Source organism: Chrysemys picta, chromosome 5 (assembly GCF_011386835.1).
Source record: "Chrysemys picta bellii isolate R12L10 chromosome 5, ASM1138683v2, whole genome shotgun sequence".
Lineage (NCBI taxonomy): Eukaryota > Metazoa > Chordata > Testudines > Emydidae > Chrysemys > Chrysemys picta.
The window spans coordinates 38,182,691-38,203,679 of record NC_088795.1 but is presented as its reverse complement, the minus strand read 5'-3'; the positions used below and the strand labels follow the sequence as shown (position 1 = coordinate 38,203,679).

General features: G+C 40.1%; 3 protein-coding genes across 7 annotated transcripts in view; 2 read left to right on the top strand and 1 right to left on the bottom strand.

Annotated features, from left to right (window-relative positions):
* LOC101951048 (N-deacetylase and N-sulfotransferase 4) overlaps window positions 1-20,989 on the top strand; it is a 265,282-nt gene that overhangs the window by 57,298 nt on the left and 186,995 nt on the right. For 3 of the 5 annotated variants that reach the window (XR_010601307.1, XM_065596279.1, XM_042842370.2), the window contains exon 1: window positions 20,232-20,714. The exons of 1 other annotated variant lie outside the window; for it this stretch is intronic. The gene's annotated coding sequence lies outside the window, so the exon portion shown is untranslated. Of the gene's footprint in view, window positions 1-20,205; window positions 20,715-20,989 lie in introns of those variants that run through there. One more of the 5 variants, XR_010601308.1, reaches the window with a different exon arrangement.
* Window positions 1,594-4,161, top strand: LOC135983602 (myb/SANT-like DNA-binding domain-containing protein 2). The gene is made up of 2 exons (XM_065596278.1): window positions 1,594-2,530; window positions 3,647-4,161. The coding sequence occupies exons 1-2, from the start codon at window positions 1,981-1,983 to the stop codon at window positions 4,159-4,161; spliced, it is 1,065 nt and encodes a 354-aa protein (XP_065452350.1). The 5' UTR covers window positions 1,594-1,980.
* On the bottom strand, window positions 2,558-6,342 carry LOC135983601 (uncharacterized). The gene is made up of 2 exons (XM_065596277.1): window positions 3,433-6,342; window positions 2,558-2,938 (listed from the first exon to the last, which is right to left on the bottom strand). The coding sequence occupies exon 1, from the start codon at window positions 5,768-5,770 to the stop codon at window positions 4,385-4,387; it is 1,386 nt and encodes a 461-aa protein (XP_065452349.1). The 5' UTR covers window positions 5,771-6,342; the 3' UTR covers window positions 2,558-2,938; window positions 3,433-4,384.

Below are 20,989 nucleotides of genomic sequence, written 5' to 3'. Positions count from 1 at the left end.
CTTCTGAAATGTAGTCAAACTTCACTAATTCTGGGTCACTGAGAATGAAAATGATGCTTAAAATTGTTGATTGGCTCTAGTTTTCAAGATATGCTATTGGGTCAGTATATACGACCCTTGTCTTGGGAATGGTGGGGGATAAGTGAGTTATAAAGGGAAGGATCTCAATTTAAACCAGAAATGACTAAAATATATCTTTGACTGGATCTATGAATAAATCTATGACTGGGTTTGGACAGTACTTGCTTTTTAGGCAAAACAATGAATGATGCAATCTGAAGCTGAGGTGCATAAACTATGACCAACATCAGTGGCAGCTTTGTGGCAATTTGAAGGTTGTTGCTCTCTTGCTTGGTCTGCAGACTGGATACACAAAGTACTGCTGTTTTCTCTGCGAATGGGATAGTCGTGCAAGAGATACCCACTACATCAAGAAAGATTGGCCATTCCGACAGTCATTGGAGCCTGGGAGGAAATGTGTTCAGCATCCACCACTTGTTGAATCAAGGAAGATTTTGTTACCACCCTTACCCATCAAGCTGGGTCTGATGAAGAACTTTGTCAAGGCCATTGACAAAACACAAGCAGCTTTCAAGTACCTCCGTGGAAAATTTCCAAGGTTAAGTGAAGGTAAGATAAAGGAAGGTGTCTTTGTTGGTCCTCAGATTCGTGAACTTCTTCGAGATGATGCATTTGACCATGCACTGCGTGGTAAGGAAAGGACGGCATGGAAAGCCTTCCAGTTAGTGGCAATAAATTGTCTCGGAAACAACAAGGCAGACAACTACAGGTTGTTGGTGGAAAACCTCCTCAAGGCATACAAAAGCCATGGTTGCAACATGTCACTAAAGATACATTTTTTGCACTCTCATCTAGATTTTTTTTCCACCGAACTGCGGAGCAGTGAGTGACAAGCATGGCGAGCGATTTCACCGGGATATTGCAACAATGAAGAAATGCTGTCAGGGCAAATGGAGCCCATCAATGCTTGCAGACTATTGCTGGACAGTGACAAAAGATGCTCCATTTAATGAATGAATACAAGAGACAAGCCAAGAAGCTCCGAGTAGACACTGAATAGGACTAAACTATGTACATAATAGTTTTTGCCTTTTGTTTCATAATACATTTTATTTATATAACCCTTTTGCTGATTTTTAAAATGTTACATAAACAGGACAGGTGAAATCTTATCATGTAAAGCAACCATAAACACATGAAAAGACCTAGGTTTACAATTTATGATTAAAACTCTACTATCTACACAATATACATAGACATAAAATGTAAAAACTTAAATATCTTAGAAACAGTAGCCAATCAGTTGTTTTAATTGTCATATTTGAATTCAGCACATCAAAATACATAATAAATAGCACATTTGATCTCTGAAGCAAAAATTGTAGACCAGTGTTATTTTTCTGGAAGCTTTACTTGTCTATCTGTGTTCTAGAAAGTTTCCAACAGGCAGTATTTTACAGCTATTGATAAACAGCAGATAGGTTGCTGTAACTGAATATGTGTGATTTTCCTACTGAGAGAAGTACTCCAGCTGGTACTCACAACTTTTCAAGAGGCACTCAGTACCTCAGAGTATAAGGCCTGGTCTACACTACGACTTTAATTCGGATTTATCAGCTTTAATTCGAATTAACCCTGTAACCGTCCACACAACGACGCTAGTTAATTCGATGTAAAGGGCCCTTTAAATCGATTTCTGTACTCCACCCCAACGAGCGGAGTAGTGCCAAAATCGATTTTTACAATTCGAATTAGGGTTAGTGTGGCCGCAATTCGATGGTATTGGCCTCCGGGAGCTATCCCACAGTGCATCATTGTGACCGCTCTGGACAGCAATCTGAACTCGGATGCACTGGCCAGGTAGACAGGAAAAGCCCCGCGAACATTTGAATTTCATTTCCTGTTTGCACAGCGTGGAGAGCACAGGTGACCACAGATACCTCATCAGCACAGGTAACCATGCAGGCTGATAATCGAAAAAGAGCACCAGCATGGACCGTGAGGGAGGTACTGGATCTGATCGCTGTATGGGGAGAGGATTCAGTGCTTGCAGAACTTCGTTCTAAAAGACGAAATGCAAAAATTTTTGAAAAAATCTCCAAGGGCATGATGGAGAGAGGCCACAATAGGGACTCAGATCAGTGCCGCGTGAAAGTCAAGGAACTCAGACAAGCCTATCAGAAAACAAAGGAGGCAAACGGTCGCTCCGGGTCAGAGCCGCGGACATGCCGCTACTACGCCGAGCTGCATGCAATTCTAGGGGGGGCTGCCACCACTAACCCACCTGTGTTCGTGGATTCTGGGTCGGGGATAGTCTCGACGCCTGAGGATTCTGCCGATGGGGTAGAGGAGGAGGAGGAGGAGGAGGATGAGCTTGCAGAGAGCACACAGCACTCCATTCTCCCCAACAGCCAGGATCTTTTTATCACCCTGACTGAAGTACCCTCCCAAGCCTCCCAAGCCTCCCAAGCCAGTACCCAAGACTCTGACCCCATGGAAGGCACCTCAGGTGAGTTTACCTTTTAAAATATAAAACTTGTTTTAAAAGCAAACGGTTTTTAATGATTACTTTGCCTGACTTTGCATTCGCGGTCAGTTCAGCTACTGGAAAAGTCTGTAGCTATTGGAAAAGTCTGTTAACGTGTCTGGGGATGGAGCGGAAATCCTCCAGGGACATCTCAATGAAGCTCTCCTGGAGGTACTCCGAAAGCCTTGCCAGAAGGTTTCTGGGCAGTGCATCTTTATTCCCTCCTCCATGGTAGGACACTTGACCACGCCATGCTTGCAGCAAGTAATCTGGTATCATTGCCTGACAAAGCCTGGCAGCGTATGGTCCCGGTGTTTGCTGGCATTCAAGCAACATCCGTTCTTTATCTTCTTGTGTAATCCTCAGGAGAGTGATATCACTCCTGGTAACCTGGTTGAAATACGGGAACTTAATTAAGGGGACAGAGGTGGCCGTTCCTACTGGGCTGTTTGCCTGTGGCGGAAAATAAATCCTTCCCTGCAGTTAGCCAAGCGCAGATGGGAAATTGGCCCTGAGTTTTTCGCGTTTGGCTAGCAGGGATCTTCCCTATTACCAGCCACGCGGTGGGGGGAGGGGTACTGTGATCATCCCAGAGAATTCATGGCGAGGGGGGGGGCGGCGGTGGGGGGGGGATTAGTTTGGTGCCTGTAGGGATCTTCCCTGATACCAGCCACGCGGTGGGGGGGAGGGGTACCGTGGTTAGTTTGTTTTCTGGTGCTGCTGAATGTTAACAGAAAAACCGCAGCACTCTACTTGCCCAGACAAGCCCCACCACACTCCCCCCCCCCCAACTGGCTGAGATTGGCCAGGCTTCTGCAGCACTCTACAAGCTATGCTTGGTATGTGGGAAAGTAGGGCGCAGAAGCTGTAAGAGAATGGCTTACCATGGCCGCATGCAAGCAGAATTCTGTTGCCCAGACCTGTGATCTCTAGCAGCAAAGCCACAGGCACTCAGCATTAAGAGGCAAAATGCGACCTTGCACAGAAATCACATGTGCTATGTAATGTGAACAGTGTTGGTCACCGTGAAAGAGTATAAGCATTGTTCTGCAAAATGTAGCTTTTAAAACAATTCTCTCTTTTTTCCCCTCCCTACAGCAGCTGCAAATTCCTCAAGCCTCCCTCCTCCATCCCGAAGGTTATCACAGATAAGGCGTCGTAAGAAGAAGACGCGAGAAGAGATGTTTTCTGAAATTATGCAATCCAGCAGGAGTGACAGAGCTCATCTGAATGAGTGGAAGGAAACAGTTTCAAAGTATAGGAAAGAAGTCAGTGAACGTGAGGAGAGGAGGGACCAACGTGAGGACATGAGGGACCAACGTGAGGAGAGGAGAGACCAACGTGAGGAGAGGAGAGACGCTCGAGATGAGAGGTGGCGTCAGGAAGACCAGAGGATGAAGGAAGCAACGCTGGGGCTGCTCCAGCGTCTGGTGGAGGTTCAGGAACGGCTGCTGGAAAACAGACTGCCGCTTCAGCCCCTGTTCCACCCTCCCCCCTCCCCATGTTCCGTATCCTCCTCACCCAGACGTGTAAGAACGCGGGGGGGGAGGCTCCGTACACCTTCCCATTCCACCCCAGTAGACAGCCCAAGCAAAAGGCTGTCATTTTTTTAACATTTTCTTTGTGGCTTTTTCCTTCCCAGTAATCCTCCTCCCAAATACCACCCGGGTTCCCTCCCTCTTTTTCTAATCTATTAATAAAGAATAAATGATTTTTAAATGATAGTGACTTTATTTGGTTTGAAAGAAAGCTGGGGGAAGGGGGAGGGTGGGTTCCTTACAGAAAATCAGTCAATAAAGGGGGCGGGTTTTCATGAAGGAGAAACAAACAGATATTTCACACTGTAGCCTGGCCAGCCATGAAACTGGTTTTTAAAGCTTCTCTGATGCACACCGCTTCATGGTGTGCTCTTCTAATCGCCCTGGTGTCTGGCTGCGCGTAATCAGCAGCCAGGCGATTTGCCTCAGCCTCCCACCCTGCCATAAAGGTCTCCCCCTTACTTTCACAGAGATTGTGGAGCACACAGCAAGCAGAAATAACAATGGGGAGATTTCTTTGGCTGAGGTCAGAGCGAGTCAATAATGATCTCCAGCGGCCTTTTAAACGGCCAAATGCACATTCTACCACCATTCTGCACTTGCTTAGCCTGTAGTTAAACAGCTCCTGACTCCTGTCCAGGCTGCCTGTGTATGGCTTCATGAGCCATGGCATTAAGGGGTAGGCTGGGTCCCCAAGAATAACTATGGGCATTTCAACATCCCCAACGGTTATTTTCTGGTCCGGAAAGTAAGTCCCTTGCTGCAGCCCTTTAAACAGAGTTGTGTTCCTGAAGACGCGAGCGTCATGAACCCTTCCCGCCCAGCCCGCATTGATGTTGGTGAAACGTCCCTTGTGATCCACAAGTGCTTGCAGCACCATTGAAAAGTACCCCTTGCGGTTTATGTACTCGGTGGCTTGGTGCTCCGGTGCCAAGATAGGGATATGGGTTCCGTCTATCGCCCCACCACAGTAAGGGAATCCCATTGCAGCAAAGCCATCCACTATGGCCTGCACATTTCCCAGAGTCACAAACTTTCGTAGCAGCACCTGAGTGATTGCTTTGGCTACTTGCATCACAGCAGCCCCCACAGTAGATTTTCCCACTCCAAATTGATTCCCGACTGACCGGTAGCTGTCTGGCGTTGCAAGCTTCCACAGGGCTATCGCCACGCGCTTCTCAACTGTGAGGGCTGCTCTCATCTTGGTATTCTGGCGTTTCAAGGCAGGGGACAGCAAGTCACAAAGTTCCATGAAAGTGCCCTTACGCATGCGAAAGTTCCGCAGCCACTGGGAATCGTCCCAGACCTGCAACACTATGCGGTCCCACCAGTCTGTGCTTGTTTCCCTTGCCCAGAATCGGCGTTCCATGTTTAGAATCTGCCCCATTAACAACATGATCTCCAAAGCACCGGGGCCTGTGGTTTCACTGAATTCTGTATCCGTGTCCGTGTCCATGTCCTCATCATGCTTGTCGCTGCGCTGCCGCTGCCGCTGCCTCCTCTCCTCGTTTTTCTGGTCCTGGCTCAGCATAAACTCCACGAGAACGCGCGAGGTGTTTACAATATTCATGAGTGCTGTCTTGACCTCAGCGGGCTCCATGCTTGCCGTGGTATGGAGTCTGCAGTGTTCACCCACCCAGGAAAAAAGGCGCGAAAATGGTTGTCTGCCGTCCGTTGCTTTCATGCAGGGAGGGAGGGAGGGAGGGAGGAAGTGAGGCTGTACCCAGAACCACCTGCGACGATGTTTTTTGTCCCATCAGGCACTGGGATCTTAACCCACAATCCCAATGGGCGCGGGAGACTGCGGGAACTATGGGATAGCTATGGAATTGCTACCCACAGTGCAACGGTGCAGAAATCGACGCTAGCCCCAGTACTTGGACGCACACCACCGAATTAATGTGCTAGTGTGGCCGCATTCATTTCGACTTTATACAACCTGTTTCTCAAATCCGAATTATCTAAATTCGGATTAATCCCGTAGTGTAGACATACCCTAAGATCCTAATGGTCCAACAGGTTGACAGTGCACTGCAGGACCATGGTCAGCGACAAAAGAGCTAAATAAGGAGTAGAGAAGTTAAAACTTACTCCTACCTGTCCCTGGGTAAAATTAGCCTATACTCTAAGATAATATCCAGCCTTAATCACAAACTAACAAAGTCTGAAAATAAGACCAGATTTTTATCCTATAAATACAAGTGCTATTTTTCCTTTCATTTTCCAGCAGAGGTTTTTATGAGCAGTAAGCCAGATCCTGAAATGCTTGGCCAGACTTTACACAGGTAAACCTTACATTGACTCCAGGAATCTCTATTGACTTCAATGGGACTTTTGCATAAGTAAGAATCTAATAAGGACTTTAATATCTGGCTCTTCATTCTACCTAAATATCCTCTTTTTGGGGGGATAAATTACTCTTCTTTTTCCCATCTCAATTTTTTTGGCTGCATTAAAATTATGGTTGAAGTAATATTAAATACACCATCTCTCTTTTACCCAAGGTTCTCAAATCCCTTTACAAACATTAATTAAATCTCCCAACTTCTCTGCAAGGCTGGTAAGTATCCATTTTACATATGGGTAATATGAGACACAAAGGACTTGTCTAAATGAATATTTAGTTTGTGGCAAGCTGGAGTGCACTAGCCCATGATCCATGTGGATCCTGCTGCTGTGCCCTAATGGTTCTGTAGTGTACTTTGATCTACTCCTGCTTTGAAATAGGACTAGATTAAATCACACTAGGAAATGTTTTGTGTGTAGCAACAGGGTCCACACAGGCAGTTACTAGCAGTAGTAAGGTAAATTTATATATATTTAAATTTATTTATATTTGCTGCAAACTAAATGTATGTATAGACAAGCTCAGAGAAAGTTAAGTGAGTTGCCAAAGGTCATACCGTGACTCAGAAACAGAGTTCTGCAGAAAACACAGGACTCCTGACTTCCATGCCCCTGCCTTGTCCACTAAACTCCAGTGTATAGAATAAAGCAACAAAGAGTCCTGTGGCACTTCAGAGACTAACAGATATATTGGAGCATAAGCTTTCACGGGTGAATACTGACTTTGTCATATTCACCCACGAAAGCTTATGCTCCAATACATCTGTTAGTCTATAAGGTGCCACAGGACTCTTTGTCGCTTTTTACAGATCCAGACTAACACTGCTACTCCTCTGGTACTCAACACAGTGTATAGAATGTGTTTCTACTGCTATAATGGATTTCCAGAGAATTTGTCAACATATAATATTATTATGTATCAACTTCTGTCTTACACTTCCACTCTCTAGTAGAAGCCATTGCTAGAGGCTGGATAATAAGGAAATTAAAAAAAAATCTAAATTTGAGTTTTCTCAAAGAACATGTTAAACTATTTGAAAACATTTAAAAAAGCATTAGTCAGTTAATCTTTAATAAGCCAGGGGAATGATGAGGGAAGGTACAGGAGAAGAAAAAGAGATGGAACATTTGCCTAGCCCTGTCACACCACAGGCTTTGGAAGCAAGAAGAAGCAGGGAAACCAAAGAGATTAGGAGATTTTGTAAATGAAAGATGTTTTCCCCTGGCTGATACAGATTTAAGCCATTTTAATGGTATTGGGGGTGGATATTTGAAAAAAAAAAGTCCTGGTCCAAATGACAACTGAAGTTATATTTGAAAATTAAATATTGAAGGGAATAAGCTCGCTTTGATTCAAATCCCCCCCCCCCACAAATCTACCAGAGATCATATTTGGTAATGCAAATATAATATTCCAGAAAATATCCAGCAAATTGACTGGTATTTATTTTTGAAATGTTAAAATTGACTCTAATCTACCTATGCCTTTATAAACTACTTTTCCACTCTACCCTTCTGTTTTTCCTGATATAGGAGATAACTTTACAAAAATTACAAAATAATTGAATTATTAAACCAATATTTGTCAGTATCTCTATGGTCAGCCCAACAAAGCCTCTGAGGCAAGATACTGTGTACATGTAGTACACAAACGCTGTACTTCTTTGCTATATTAAATAACACAGTTCTACAAAGGTACAAAGGCAGCTTAATGCTGTTAGGGCATCCTTAAATAATCATGAGAAATGCAAATAAGTGGGCCCCAAAATACGTGATGACAGGAAACCACAGCTTACCTAATGCTGAGTTTCCAGATTGTTCTGTCATGAAGATGCAATATGCCTTCCGCATTGAACAAGTAGGAGATTCAGCCCCCACCCCCAAACCTGAAGATTCCCCCTAAATCAGCCAGAGTCCAAAGGCATTCATGGGGAGGATCTATACATCTAAATCAGTTTCCAGCCCCTTGCAGTTCTTTCTCGTTCACTTGCGTCTAGTTACGTCCAGAACCCAATTAGCTCAATACAAACAACCAAATAAAACCAGCATAGCATCTCCCGCAGCAGTAGGACATTCTGGCAGCTGACAGTGCCCTTGTGTCCTCATGTCATTCTCTGACCCCAGAATCCTATGTGAAGGACCACCACACTGTCTTTGATGAGCCCCATCATCTGAACAAGCAATTTTCATACAGTATTTGCCATGTTGCCTGCAGCGTGCATCTATCTATCTGCCTATCTGTCCATATTTTGATACACCTTTTATCCTATTATCTAGACATCACCTTCTCGTCTCAAAGTGCCATCTCTGTTAATATGAACTTTTGATTGAAGAGTGGTATGACATGGTAAAACTGAGGACTGCTCTATTCTCTGGCCATAGTCTTGTGTTTTTCTTTATATAAGTATGCTTCTTTCTCCCTATGCCCTATTGCTTATTAGAGAGAAAAGGTGGGTGAGGTAGTATCTTGTACTAGACTAACTTTTGGTGGTGAAAGAGACAATCTTTCGAGCTACACAAAGCTCTTCTGCAGATCTATTGCTTTATCGGTGCTTGTCTGCTGTTGCACACTCACCATAGCAGCATGTAGGATTTCCCCTCTTATCTTTCACTTGATGACACGAAATATTACTTATTGGCTGCTTTGCTGGTAAATTAGTAACCTCACATTTATTCTCACAGACCAGCTCTGACACCCATTTTTTGGTTATTGGGTTATTTCCCCAGTAAGGAATAAGTAATCATACCACATTTACCTGACATTTATTTTATGTTTCCCTATTGCTTGTTCTATGTAATAATGATGGAAAGGAGGTGACACATAAATTCTTATTGGAGCCCAGAAGTATATGTATGGGAAAATGAGCTGTCACCATACCTGTCCCTACCTGTTGCTATTTTTTTCTCTTTAATTATACTTAAAGCACCAATCCTGTATGGAAAAACATTCAGTGTTAGTAGTAGCAATAATAATAATTAATAATTGATGGTAAAAAGGACAATTAAATGATGTAAGGCCAGACTTAGATTGGTGAACAATTATTTACACAAGTAGTCCCACTAAATTCAGTGAGACTGCTCGCCAGAGTGAACATGGAATTCACAATTTATGTCATCATTTGTAGCAAGGTGATATTAGAATAGAGATATAAACAAAGTCATATATATTATCTTACTTAAAACCAGTTAGGGGAGAAAATGAAGAAAAACAAAAAATTGGTTAAATTAAGTGGCTGTACCCAAGGAGAGAGGTATATTTCAGTTTATCAGAATAGAGCCAGATGCTGATCCCCTTGCTCACATTGTGTAGAATTTCACTCCATGAATGGTTCCCATTGAGGTCACTCATTGAATAAATTGCTACTCGATATTAGTAAGAGTATCAGCATGTGGCCCTCAGTGAGCTATGCATATGCTGTATACATCTCATGCTGGCCTTTTGGCCAGCCACATGCAACAAATTGCTGGATCTGGCTTTAAGACTTTGACAAATCTTTGTTATGAAAAAAGTGGTTTGGAATCTTGTGTGCAGTAGATTTAATATCCAGAGAAATAAATATTCCTATTTAAACTATGGGTCTTTAGTCAACTTGAAGCCCACCTGATTTCAATGGAAATTCAGGGCACTTAACACCTCCCAGGATTTAGTCCTAACCCTTTCAAATCTGGCTAGTTAGACATGAATACCCATTGTAAAATATCAAAATGCTTCTTAAAATATATTTATGTAGTTTATTATTCTTTGTTCTCATTCTTATTATAATTGTTACTTAATAAAACACTGTGCCTTTACTTTTCTATAGTACTGTTGGAGCATGTAAATAGGGTCCAAAGAGGCAGTTACTATGTAAGATTATTCTAAACAGGTGTGAATGTTTTACAGTGTATTCGATTTTCCTAGAAGCAGAGGAAGATATAAGCCTTGAGGCTTGGAGGTGGGCAACACAAAGGTTTTCTGTGTCTCACAACAAACAGAGGAGCACATGAGTACATGAACACATTATGATAATCTCACCTTTGCAGTTCACAGCAGTGACTCAGAATATGCCTGTATTTCTCCCTTCCCACTGGACTGGAATACAGTGGATTAGTATTCCACAGCTCATTCTACTATATATTTATTTTCCCTGATTCTATCTGTAAACTAAGACGTGTTTAAAAAAATCACAGGATTTTTCTTGTCTCTAAGGTCCATATTTATTTATAAATTCTGCTCCAAATGATTGACAACATATTCTTTTGTGCACTTTCTTAGTAGTTTGTGCAACCAACTTTAATAACAAAAAATTAGTATTTACTGTAGTTTAGTTACCGAATAGAAACCTATGAGTTAAAATGTGACTGTTTACTACTACTATCTACTAGTAAGTAGTCTACAAAATTAATGTCCTTCACCTTTAATGAGGCTATGTTACGTGCTTTGGTGTACTTTATTGCATGTATTAGTCATAACTTGGCTGAGGGGAAATGCAGCATCAAATTTATTGTAATAGCAATTTTTCTTTAAAATATTTTAACACAGATGAATTGGCAAATACCTGGTTCATTTGCTGAAGTCAATCTTTTATGCAATATTGCCCTCTATGGGAGCACAAGATATAACATGTAAAATAAGCATGATCTTATTTTATGTCTTGTTATTTTATTTTGGTTACAGCATTTTGCTTCTTAAAATGATTTTATTTTTACCATAAAAGAAGCAAGCTGTCTATCTGGAAAACAAATCTATTATCCCTTCATTATTTAATCTATTTCTTTCAAACCTACCTTTGATAGTGTAATAAGTCTACATTTCAATCTATATAGCATTTTAGCTTCTATACACTAAACTCAGTTTCTAGATTCATTGTTCAATGGTTATTCCATGTTTATTTAATAATCATTTCAACTACGACTATACATAAAGAAATAGTTTTTGATGATTATTTTTCACATGTCCAGAAGTAGAATAGAAAACTCCAAAATCTAACCATCTAATATTAGATATAATCCGATGAACGTAACTGACAATGGACATGGAATGAAGCAGCACAAAGCATGTACATTATTTGAGAACCATGTGGTTATTCAGCTTTGGAATGCTCACATTGTTGATGGTTCCATAAATTTTTTTCTTTCTTCTTTTAATAATTATTTTAATTAGCTCACCTCTTATTAGGAATCATGGAAGAAGTGGAGTTTTAGGAGGATTGTGCATGGAATTCTAATTGTCTGGAAGATGGTGATCATTGTGCACTATTTGTAATTATACCCCATCTTCTTAAGTTACGGCGCCCCGTATTACTCTCATGTTTTTATTAAAGTTGAAGTTCTGTAAATAACTCCCATCTAAGGAAAACTATATAGACAATAATAGCTGGAAATAAAAAAGGTCTATTATATCATCAAGTCTATCCTCCATAAAGGCCCATTAGGTGCCTCTGTTATATTTTTCTTCCTTAAGAAAATCCACTAGACTTTAAATATGAAAAATCATGACTCTAATTTTCTTATCAGATGAAAATTCTCTTAAAGTTTCTTTGACTTTAACATTGCTGGCTCCAGTCTCATCAGACTGTCTCTAATACTGAGACACAGTACAGCTGGGCCACTATAAAAATCAGTCCATCACAGGTTTGCAACTTTCTTTCTTTCTTTTGCATCAGAATGTAACCATTCAGAGAATTCCAAAGTTCCACGTGATATCAATGGCTGCCTTTCATGATCACTCATTGAAGAAATTCTCTGTCCTTTTTCTCATGCAGCACGGTATGCTATGATATTCAAAGTAACTTCAAAGTAACTACAGGATATAATTAATGATTGATAGCATAACGCAAATGCATTTAGGATCCAGAGTGTTCATTGTACTCACGCAAATAGTTCCATTGGTGTTAACAAGACTACATGTGAGGAAGACAAGCAGGATTTAACATATAAAAAAAATGCAACTGGAATTTCATGTCTCTTTTCCAACCTCAAAATGCAAGGAGCTTTCAGATCCCACTTTGATACCTTTCAAATGTACAATGTTCATACACCCCCTACTCACTACTATGAAATCAATTTGTCAAAAAGAAGAAAGAGTGGGACCCTCTGAGTATCCAGTACATTACCGTAGAGTGGTGGTAATTTACAGAGGAGAAGGGTACCTAAGAGAACAGAAACTGATTTAAGAAAACTTAGTGTAACATTAAGATTTCCCATGCTGGTTGGAGCATTAGCAGGAGTAGCTCATAAATGAGAAGCCTTTCCCTATAGGACTAGAGCAGACAGAAAACAAATGATATTGGGATTCTTAAGATAAAAGACATTTGCTAACAGATGAAACAAAATACCCTCTACGACAGGATCAGTTTATACAATTGAATTACAGTGATGCTAGAATACCGGTTTGCAAGTGATTTAGCAGTGGATTTTTCATCGCTTTAAATTAGAGCATATAAAAGACCTAGGCTTGTGAGAGCCAACCTAAAAGAAAATCATCATTAAAGTGTAGTGGAAGTTTGATATCTGGATTGCAAAGAAAGAACAAAGAAAGGAAAAAGGAAAGATAAATGCTTTTTGTAGTTTCACCTTTGAAACTGCCTTTTGTAGTTTCATCTTTTATTTCAGAAGTGTCTTACAGTATTTAAAGATTCTCCTTTATGGACACATTATAGGAGACTCCCACTGGAGTCTAATTAAGGCATTTATGAATCCTTCCACACATTCGAATAACTCAGAAAAGAAAGAAGGAAAGATTCACTTAAGCTCTTAAACCAAGAGTGTAAACCTTAGAACTTTAATTTTTAACAAGCCAGGGGAAAATCCGCAGTTTGTTATTTGTATACCATTGCTTGGTTTACCAGATGATGTGATGATGGGTTTGCCAGCAGCTGCTTTTGATTCCTATTTATTAGAATCCATGTGCCTTTAGGCAACTTGTGAGTCCAAGTACAATTTGACTGTTTGTTCTCTTGCATGAGCTTTTAACTATTGGATCTTCAAAGGATTTATTTGAAGCATTGACATGCTGATTTATCCATTAGTAAAACAATGTACAACAGTGATATAGGCAACCTCTCTTTCTTTACTAGAAGCCTATCCTGGCTGACATATGGAATTAACTAACACGAATTGATAAATCAATTGAATTAAGTTATACTATGCTAATTTTTTCACATTCCTAAGTGTTATGATCCTAGCAGAGAAACAATGACTTAACTCTTCTCTTCCTAACAAAATTCCTTATCTTATTCTGTAATTACTCCTTTTAATAAATGTTTTTTACATTAGTCCATGACAACCCAATTATAGGCCTTTCCCTAAGGCACTTCATGGCAGTGTCCCACATTTTTGTTCTTTAAAAAAAAAAAAGTCCAGATAAAGCTTGAGTTCTGAACCATGTGATATCCGGCATTTAGGCTACATGAGGAAAGACTGTGGAGCAGTGCAAGGAAACTGGACAACAATGAGGGATATTAAAGTCTGGTTCTTGTCTGAAAATTCACTGTGTAAAAACAGCCTTATGGGGGTTTCTATTCTTTCTCAGTGCTTTCTGTTTCACTTATAATCAAGTTGCAAGTGGAAAGGTGTTTTTCTCTGTCTGCTAGCTTACAACTCATCCTACTCTCTGTAAGTCATCTTTACATTGACTTTTGTAATAAAGGTTCTGCGGGTCATATCAGGCCCTCAGTGACACCTATGGAACCTCATTAGCTCCAAATTCTGCTTTGAGACTTCGGCTTAGCATATGTGCAGTGTACCTCAGGTGGCATGTGACAGGATTCATCCATTTCCTTCAAAGGGTTTCTGCAGCTGTAACTCTCTCGAAGTTAGTATATAACTCGGATGACGATGTCTAAGATGGAATAGAATCCAACTCACCCAGTCTTTCTTGTATTGGATCTGCAGGCTAACAGGAAAAAAATCTTTAAAAACCCCAACATATTTAGTCACTAAAGTCAGTCATTGTATCCGTTTGAATACATACAGAGAACAGATCCTTGAGGGGGAAATGCTCTTTACAAAAGCTCCATGCTTCTGGTGGGATGGGGCTGATTCAACTTCAATATTGGAGAACATGTGAATAGCCTGCTTCTCTACCTCATTAAACCAGTTTGATGGTGGTATAAGTGCTTTGATTTTCACATCAGGAAGAAATGTGGAACACAACTCTTCAAATATCTATAGGGAGAAAAAATGGAGCTGCTGGAGGCTGCTTCTAGATCAGCAAGTCCCATTTACAGAGTTTCATACTGAAGCAAGTTAGAAAAACTAAATAAACAACCACCTTTTTCAAGCATATCGATCATTTCTTGCCTTCCCTTTCTTTTTATTTCAAATATTGTGCTTGGGCAAAAATGTATTCACTCAGTGTTTAGCTTCTATGCTGCTGGATAGTTTGGTGAGGTCATATTCATCCTATGTTTGTGACATCACTATAGGTCAGCAGGGAAATGAATTAAAAAGAAATCACAAATCAGGATTATGTCACAGGAACACACACAAAAAGTAAAGGAAGGAAGCAAACCTTCTTTAACACCCAAATATCTCCAAGAACTAGAAAATATGATAAAAGTGAGAGAGATAAATAGGTTTATGCTTTAAAAAGTTTTTCATATTATGAAAATTCTTTGCAGGTTCCAATCCTGCTCCCAATTAAGTCAATGGGAGTTTGCTCATGAAAGTAGGATCTGAATCCCTGGTGGATATTTGTATGGGAAAAACTGGGAAGAGGATAGGGTCCAACAGGCTTTATTTATTTATTTAGGAATGTACAATGACATTTATCTTGGATAAGAAGTGCTGTTGTCTTTTCTACAGCATTCAATGTCAAAATGACTTGGTTGTACAGTAAGCAGTGACATAGATTAGGTTTTGGATTAAGAGGCACTAGACCATCTATTTTTCTCTTAGATGGTTAGTGTTTTGATGACTGGATTTAGAAGACAAGAGGTTATACTTTTTCAGTTAAGTAAGCATTTAAGGCAAAAGATATTGATAGGATTAGAGCAATGTGGGACAGTTCTAATGTTAAATGTTAATTAATAATTAAAATTGGTATAACATATAATTGAATATTGGGTTATATCAACAGACTTTCTGAAAGTAACGTAGCCTTTACAGTAACAAAGTCATGCCTGGACATGAAAGTTACTTTACAAGGGAGGAAAAGATAAAGGCCATTACAGAACAAAGGTATCCAATTAGCCTTTTCCACCTGCAACAGAATAGTGGGAGTTGTATGCAGTGTAGACAGTGGAATAACAGAAGCAGTGTGATTGAAGAAGGTCTGCAAGGAGGAATTCTAGGGAATACTTTTTGCCTCCCCCTCCCTTATAGGACATTGTAACAGGTTTTTGTTTTGTTTTGTTTTTTTCAAATCATTGCTTCATACTTAAATGGAATACTAGCAGTATCTTCCCCATACATCATCTGGGAAATAAAGAATAACCCATGACAATGCAGGCACTTCTAGTAAAAGATATTAATGCCTTGGGTGTGTTGTGAGGCATGAAGCTGAAGTCCAAGTATGTGTGTGTGTGTATATATATATATCTGTACCCTTCTGAGCTTACATAACTGCTAAACACTTTGGTTTAGAACCAACGTGTTGGATTCTTTTAAAATAAACTTATCAAGACACTAGAAAGAAATTCCTTACATTTAGTGAACTATGTATTTGAATGCTGTAAAAATCCTGTTACCATTTTATGTTAGCTTAATATACATAAAAACAATATGGATCTGGAGGACCCTGTTGGAGATTTAGGGGCAGATCTTAGAATCAGAGAATCTTCTGCTGGTGTAAGTTGCCATCGCTCCATTGAAGTCAAAGTGGCTATGATGATTTATACCAGCTAAGGAATTGCTCTTAAAATCTTTGTGCACATTTAGTGAAATAAGCTTAATCAACAATGCTCAATTGGCTTGTTTTAGGGAAGCTCACATGATGCCTCCACAACTCAAAGAGAAGCAGGTCTTTGAGAGATGGCCATTTCTTGTTTTAAAACTCAGGAATCCAATGTTAACAGTCATTCTGTGGCTAAAAAGTGGGAAGGTACTTTTAGTTGAAACAACCATTTATATTTACTAGGAATTATTTTGGAGAGGTGCCCCATAGAGTTGTAGGACATTTTTGTTATGTGTAAAGTTTGCTTTGAATGGAAAAAAATAAGAATCCTTTTTGAAATATTCTCAGAGCATTGCAATGGGTGGATGAGGAAAACAGTGGAAAGCACAAAATATACGTAGCAATGGCAAAACTATCCTTTTATACTCCTGAAAGGTTTGGAAGAGAATTATTTTAAAATAGAGAGGAAAGATGATCAAGTGATTAGGATGTTTGCCTGGGCCTTGGGAGACTGGGGTTCAAAATGCCTTGCACTGTCACGGATGAACTATGTGATCTAGGGCAAGGCACTTATTCTCTGTGCCTCAGCTCCCAGCTGTAAAATGGAGATAAGAGCACTTCTTTACCTCACAAGGGTGTTGTGAGGATGAATACATTAAAGAATGTGAGGCATCACTAGAGTGATATGGGCCATACAAGTACCTAAGAAAGGATAGATAAGTATGGATCTCAGATCCTGGTTTTACCTAGGTAACAAAATAAGAAGCATGATTTTCAAAAATGCTGAATCTTCAGCAGTTCCCATCATTTTCACTTTAGGCACGCATTTCTGAAAATCTTGGACTTGGTGTTTTGTTGATTTCAGGTCACCTAAGCTGAGTAATAGTGGGATTGGTAGAAGGCAATGGGGTTTAGAAGAGTCAAACATTTTCTTACTTGTTTCCAGAATTTATAAACTTTCAAGAACAAATTTTACAGAGCAAAAGAAAGATTTACACATGCTAAAGAATTTGGGGGTGGGAGGGAAGAGAGAGAGAAATGATAGGCTCTCTGAAAAGTGTGAGAGAAGGATCAAGATTGTTCTCATGATTTCATCTATAATTTTCCAGCCGACACAGATGGCAGAAAGGTTCACAAGGGATTAAGTACAAATACATGGACAAAAATACATGGACAAACATAACGGTGGTATTAACTAATATTTTATTTCCAAGGGTAATTCAATTTTAAAAATATGTCATTAGATAATGAGAAGTCCATACTATATGGAAGGAATAGAAGATTACCTTTCGGGTGGTATAAAGGAATGTTGTGGCTGTTTTATGATTAGAGTTAGAAATTTCCTCTGTTTCTCCTTTGCTGCTTTTAGGGTTTTTTCACCTTATTTTTTCACTGAATTATTTTTCTCACTGGCCCCTCTCTTCTGTTCCTTATTTTTCAGAGAGTTTCTCTGAAATAGAACAGGAAACCAACAATGTTCTAAACTGAATGGCCCTTTCAAACTGACTCATGGTTGGGGCAGAATGTAGACAAAAGGAGTCTTATCTGCACTACCCAAAATAGATAAGAGCAGGAATTTGATATATGGGAATTTGTTTACCCCTTACCCTAACGTGGGTAAGCTCTTTTTGTTTCACATAGAGCAGCTTTGCCTGTGTTTCAAGCATTAAAAGAAGATATGACAGACCAGTTTATAACCTTTTTGATATCATTCCACTTGGGTAAGGCCAGCCACTTGAGCTGAGCAAATGGGTCTATCCCACTAACATTAATCTTGCAGCAATCTCTGAAACTCCAGACAGTAGTATGAACAGACTAGCATTGAAACATTATCCTGAACAGCAGGAGAGAGCTGAAATGAGTATTGATTTGTGGATATTTGTGTCAGTGGGTGGACTCTATCTAGAAGCTATAGTGAGATATTGTGTATTCCACTCAAGATGGTCTTTAAGGCATTGGATAGGGAAGGAGAGTTTTGAGGTGGTACAAATTAATAGCCATGCTGCTTCATGTTGGATTCTTCCATTATGACATGCCATTAGGCTAAGGAATAAAGCTCTGGGAATGGCTGAGTGTATTGACTTTATCATCTAAATTAAAATAAATTTTTGAGGACATGCTTAACCACTTGGCTGCTGGCCCTCCAAAGGAGCATCTGTGCTATTCCATTTTCTGATGTGCCATTAAATTCAAAGGAATAGGATGATGTGCCTGGTACATCTGGCTGCAGCAGAGGAGCATTCTGCCAGATGTATGTTACTTTCCCTTTTCCACAGTGGTGAAGTTAAGTAGCCCAGCCCAAAGTTGTGTGGCCTTGGTATTATATCACTATGAGTGTAGATGGGAGTGAAGTGTGTGAATAGGGGCAGATGGTGGATGATGGCTGAGACTGATCTTTTCATGAAGCTCGTGGGGTACTTATGATAGGAGGCAGTTATTCTAGATTGCGTAGGGTTATCAGGTTCAGAAAGGAAAGGAAATTTTAACTTGAATTTGTAAAATGCTTTGGAGGTTTTGATTTTAATTCTGGTTTTCAAAGGGAGGTAAGGGAATTAGGCAGCCAACTTCCACTGAATTTCAATGTGAGTTGGGCATCTGACTCCTTTAGGGCTCTTTGACAATCACAGCCTTAGTCCCTAGGAGGCTGTGGAAGGCATGACATGTTATGAGAATTTATGATCCCCAGAGATTCTGTGTAATTCAGGGGTTACAGAAAATGAGCTAGAAGTGCCTTGGGTTTTAATTCCAACTCAATCTCTGATTTAGCTGGAGGGGACAAATTAAGGTTCCAAGCAACAGGTTAGAAACACCTACTCTTCCTGGAACCTCAAATTCAAATCGTGGCAGACTCAATTGAGCCCTTCCTCATTCCAAGGTACTCAAGGTAAACTGAGTTCTCCCTGCAATTTACTGTGTTGGGGTCTTTTAGATGGTACCTTGTATATTGGGGATGTGCCTGCATGGCATGAACATCAGAGATCCTGTTTCATTTTTTTCAGACAAATATAGGTTTGCACATATCTCCTTGTTAAAAATTACCCTTCCCTTACTGTGGGCTAGGTTGTGTCTGGGTTGTGTAGACGTGACTAAATTTCAGTGTTTAAGGGTATCATGCATGAATCATTTTGGAATGAACGGATATATATGTGCCTCAGTCAAACCAGTTAAAATTGGAAACTAGATGTTACATCAAAGAGCTTAAGTTTTCCTGTAGTGTAATGTAAGAAAATTGCATAAAAAATCATGATCCTTGGCTATGGTTGTGTGACCAGGGCTAGTCTTTAATTGTATGGGACAGAAGGTTCTGATCAATAAGTATGCAGAAGCTAGATGGGCCATGTTTATGTCACATATAGATGGAAGGATATTGTGTGCCTCTCAGATGAAGTGAAATGGTAAAGTACAGCTGGTTGAACACATCCACACCAACACACTATCAATTAAATTATTTGTAATTAAACAGACTTTGGCTGTAATCCCTCTGTTTTGTTAATAAAGCGTCTTTTCTCTTCTCAGGGGGTCCTAGCTTTAGGGAGGGAGGGAGCCTGCAGTTTTACACAAGTGTGACTCTCCTGCTATACTTCTCACATTCTGTTTTTTTTCACCTAATTGAAACATACTCCAGCCAGGAAAATCACTAAACTTTGCAGTTTCCCATTATTTTAGTTACAGCTTCAGGTGTAGGTGTCAGAAGCAGCAAGTGAGTATTTCACCCCCACATTTAATATAGCCTGGTTGTAAAGGAGGTGGTCCAACTGCACAATGACAGATTATGCAAATCCTCCAGGAGCATCTAATCAATCACTGTGGTGTGAGACGAATGCTGCTGATCTTTGAATTAGCTTCCATTGGAATGTATTCATCTGTAACATGTCACTCTCTGAATGACATCACAACAGCTTCTAGTCCTTGAAAGTCTTGAGGTTGATTAGCTGAAGGAATTGGCTGTTTCTGCCAATCATAATCGTGTAAAGCCGCCTTTATAGTTCTGTAGATATGAGAGAAGGGGAAAGGGAGAGTGACTACAGCTAAACAAGAGGCACAGCAGCAGCAGCAGCAGCACCAGAAGCAGCAGTAGTAGCAGGAGCAGCTGGTATTCGGGTGATTAAATAGTTCTCATAGCCTTTTTGCTGTTCTCTGACTGCTCCCTGGTGTAATTCCCATGTCCAAGAAGGAAGCTGCATTTTAACGGTGTGCTGAACGGAGGTTTGAATAATTCCAGCTGGCTGCTTGTTTTGAAAAGGACAGTATGTGTATAAATAAAATGTGACTGTGCTGGAAGAGTTCAGTTACTAGGGGCTGGAGCAAGAGGAGTCTTCCTGGGATACTGTTCACACTGCTAGTATGAACTGAAAACTCTCTCTAGTTTATCTGAGCCAAGTGAAGAAATTTGAATAGTGGATGTCTCTTTCCCACAAACTAGACAAACTCAAGTGAAAAGAAAAAGGAAGAAATTCTTCTATAGGTAAGTTATTGTACATATTGGTTCATGAACCTCTATATCTGTGTCAAATTCATATATTATATACATAAATATCGATAATTATGTACATATGTACACTATGTCTATAGGTATAACATGTACATGCAGTATGTACACAATAAATATACAGCAAACATGTTTAAACAGTCTTTATCTAGAATTGAAGGAATTAATATTTTTTCATTAAAGTTTCTGAGATTATCTCTGACATGCATGTAAGTGCCCACAATGTACATGGATGTGTTTCTGTTAAGTGG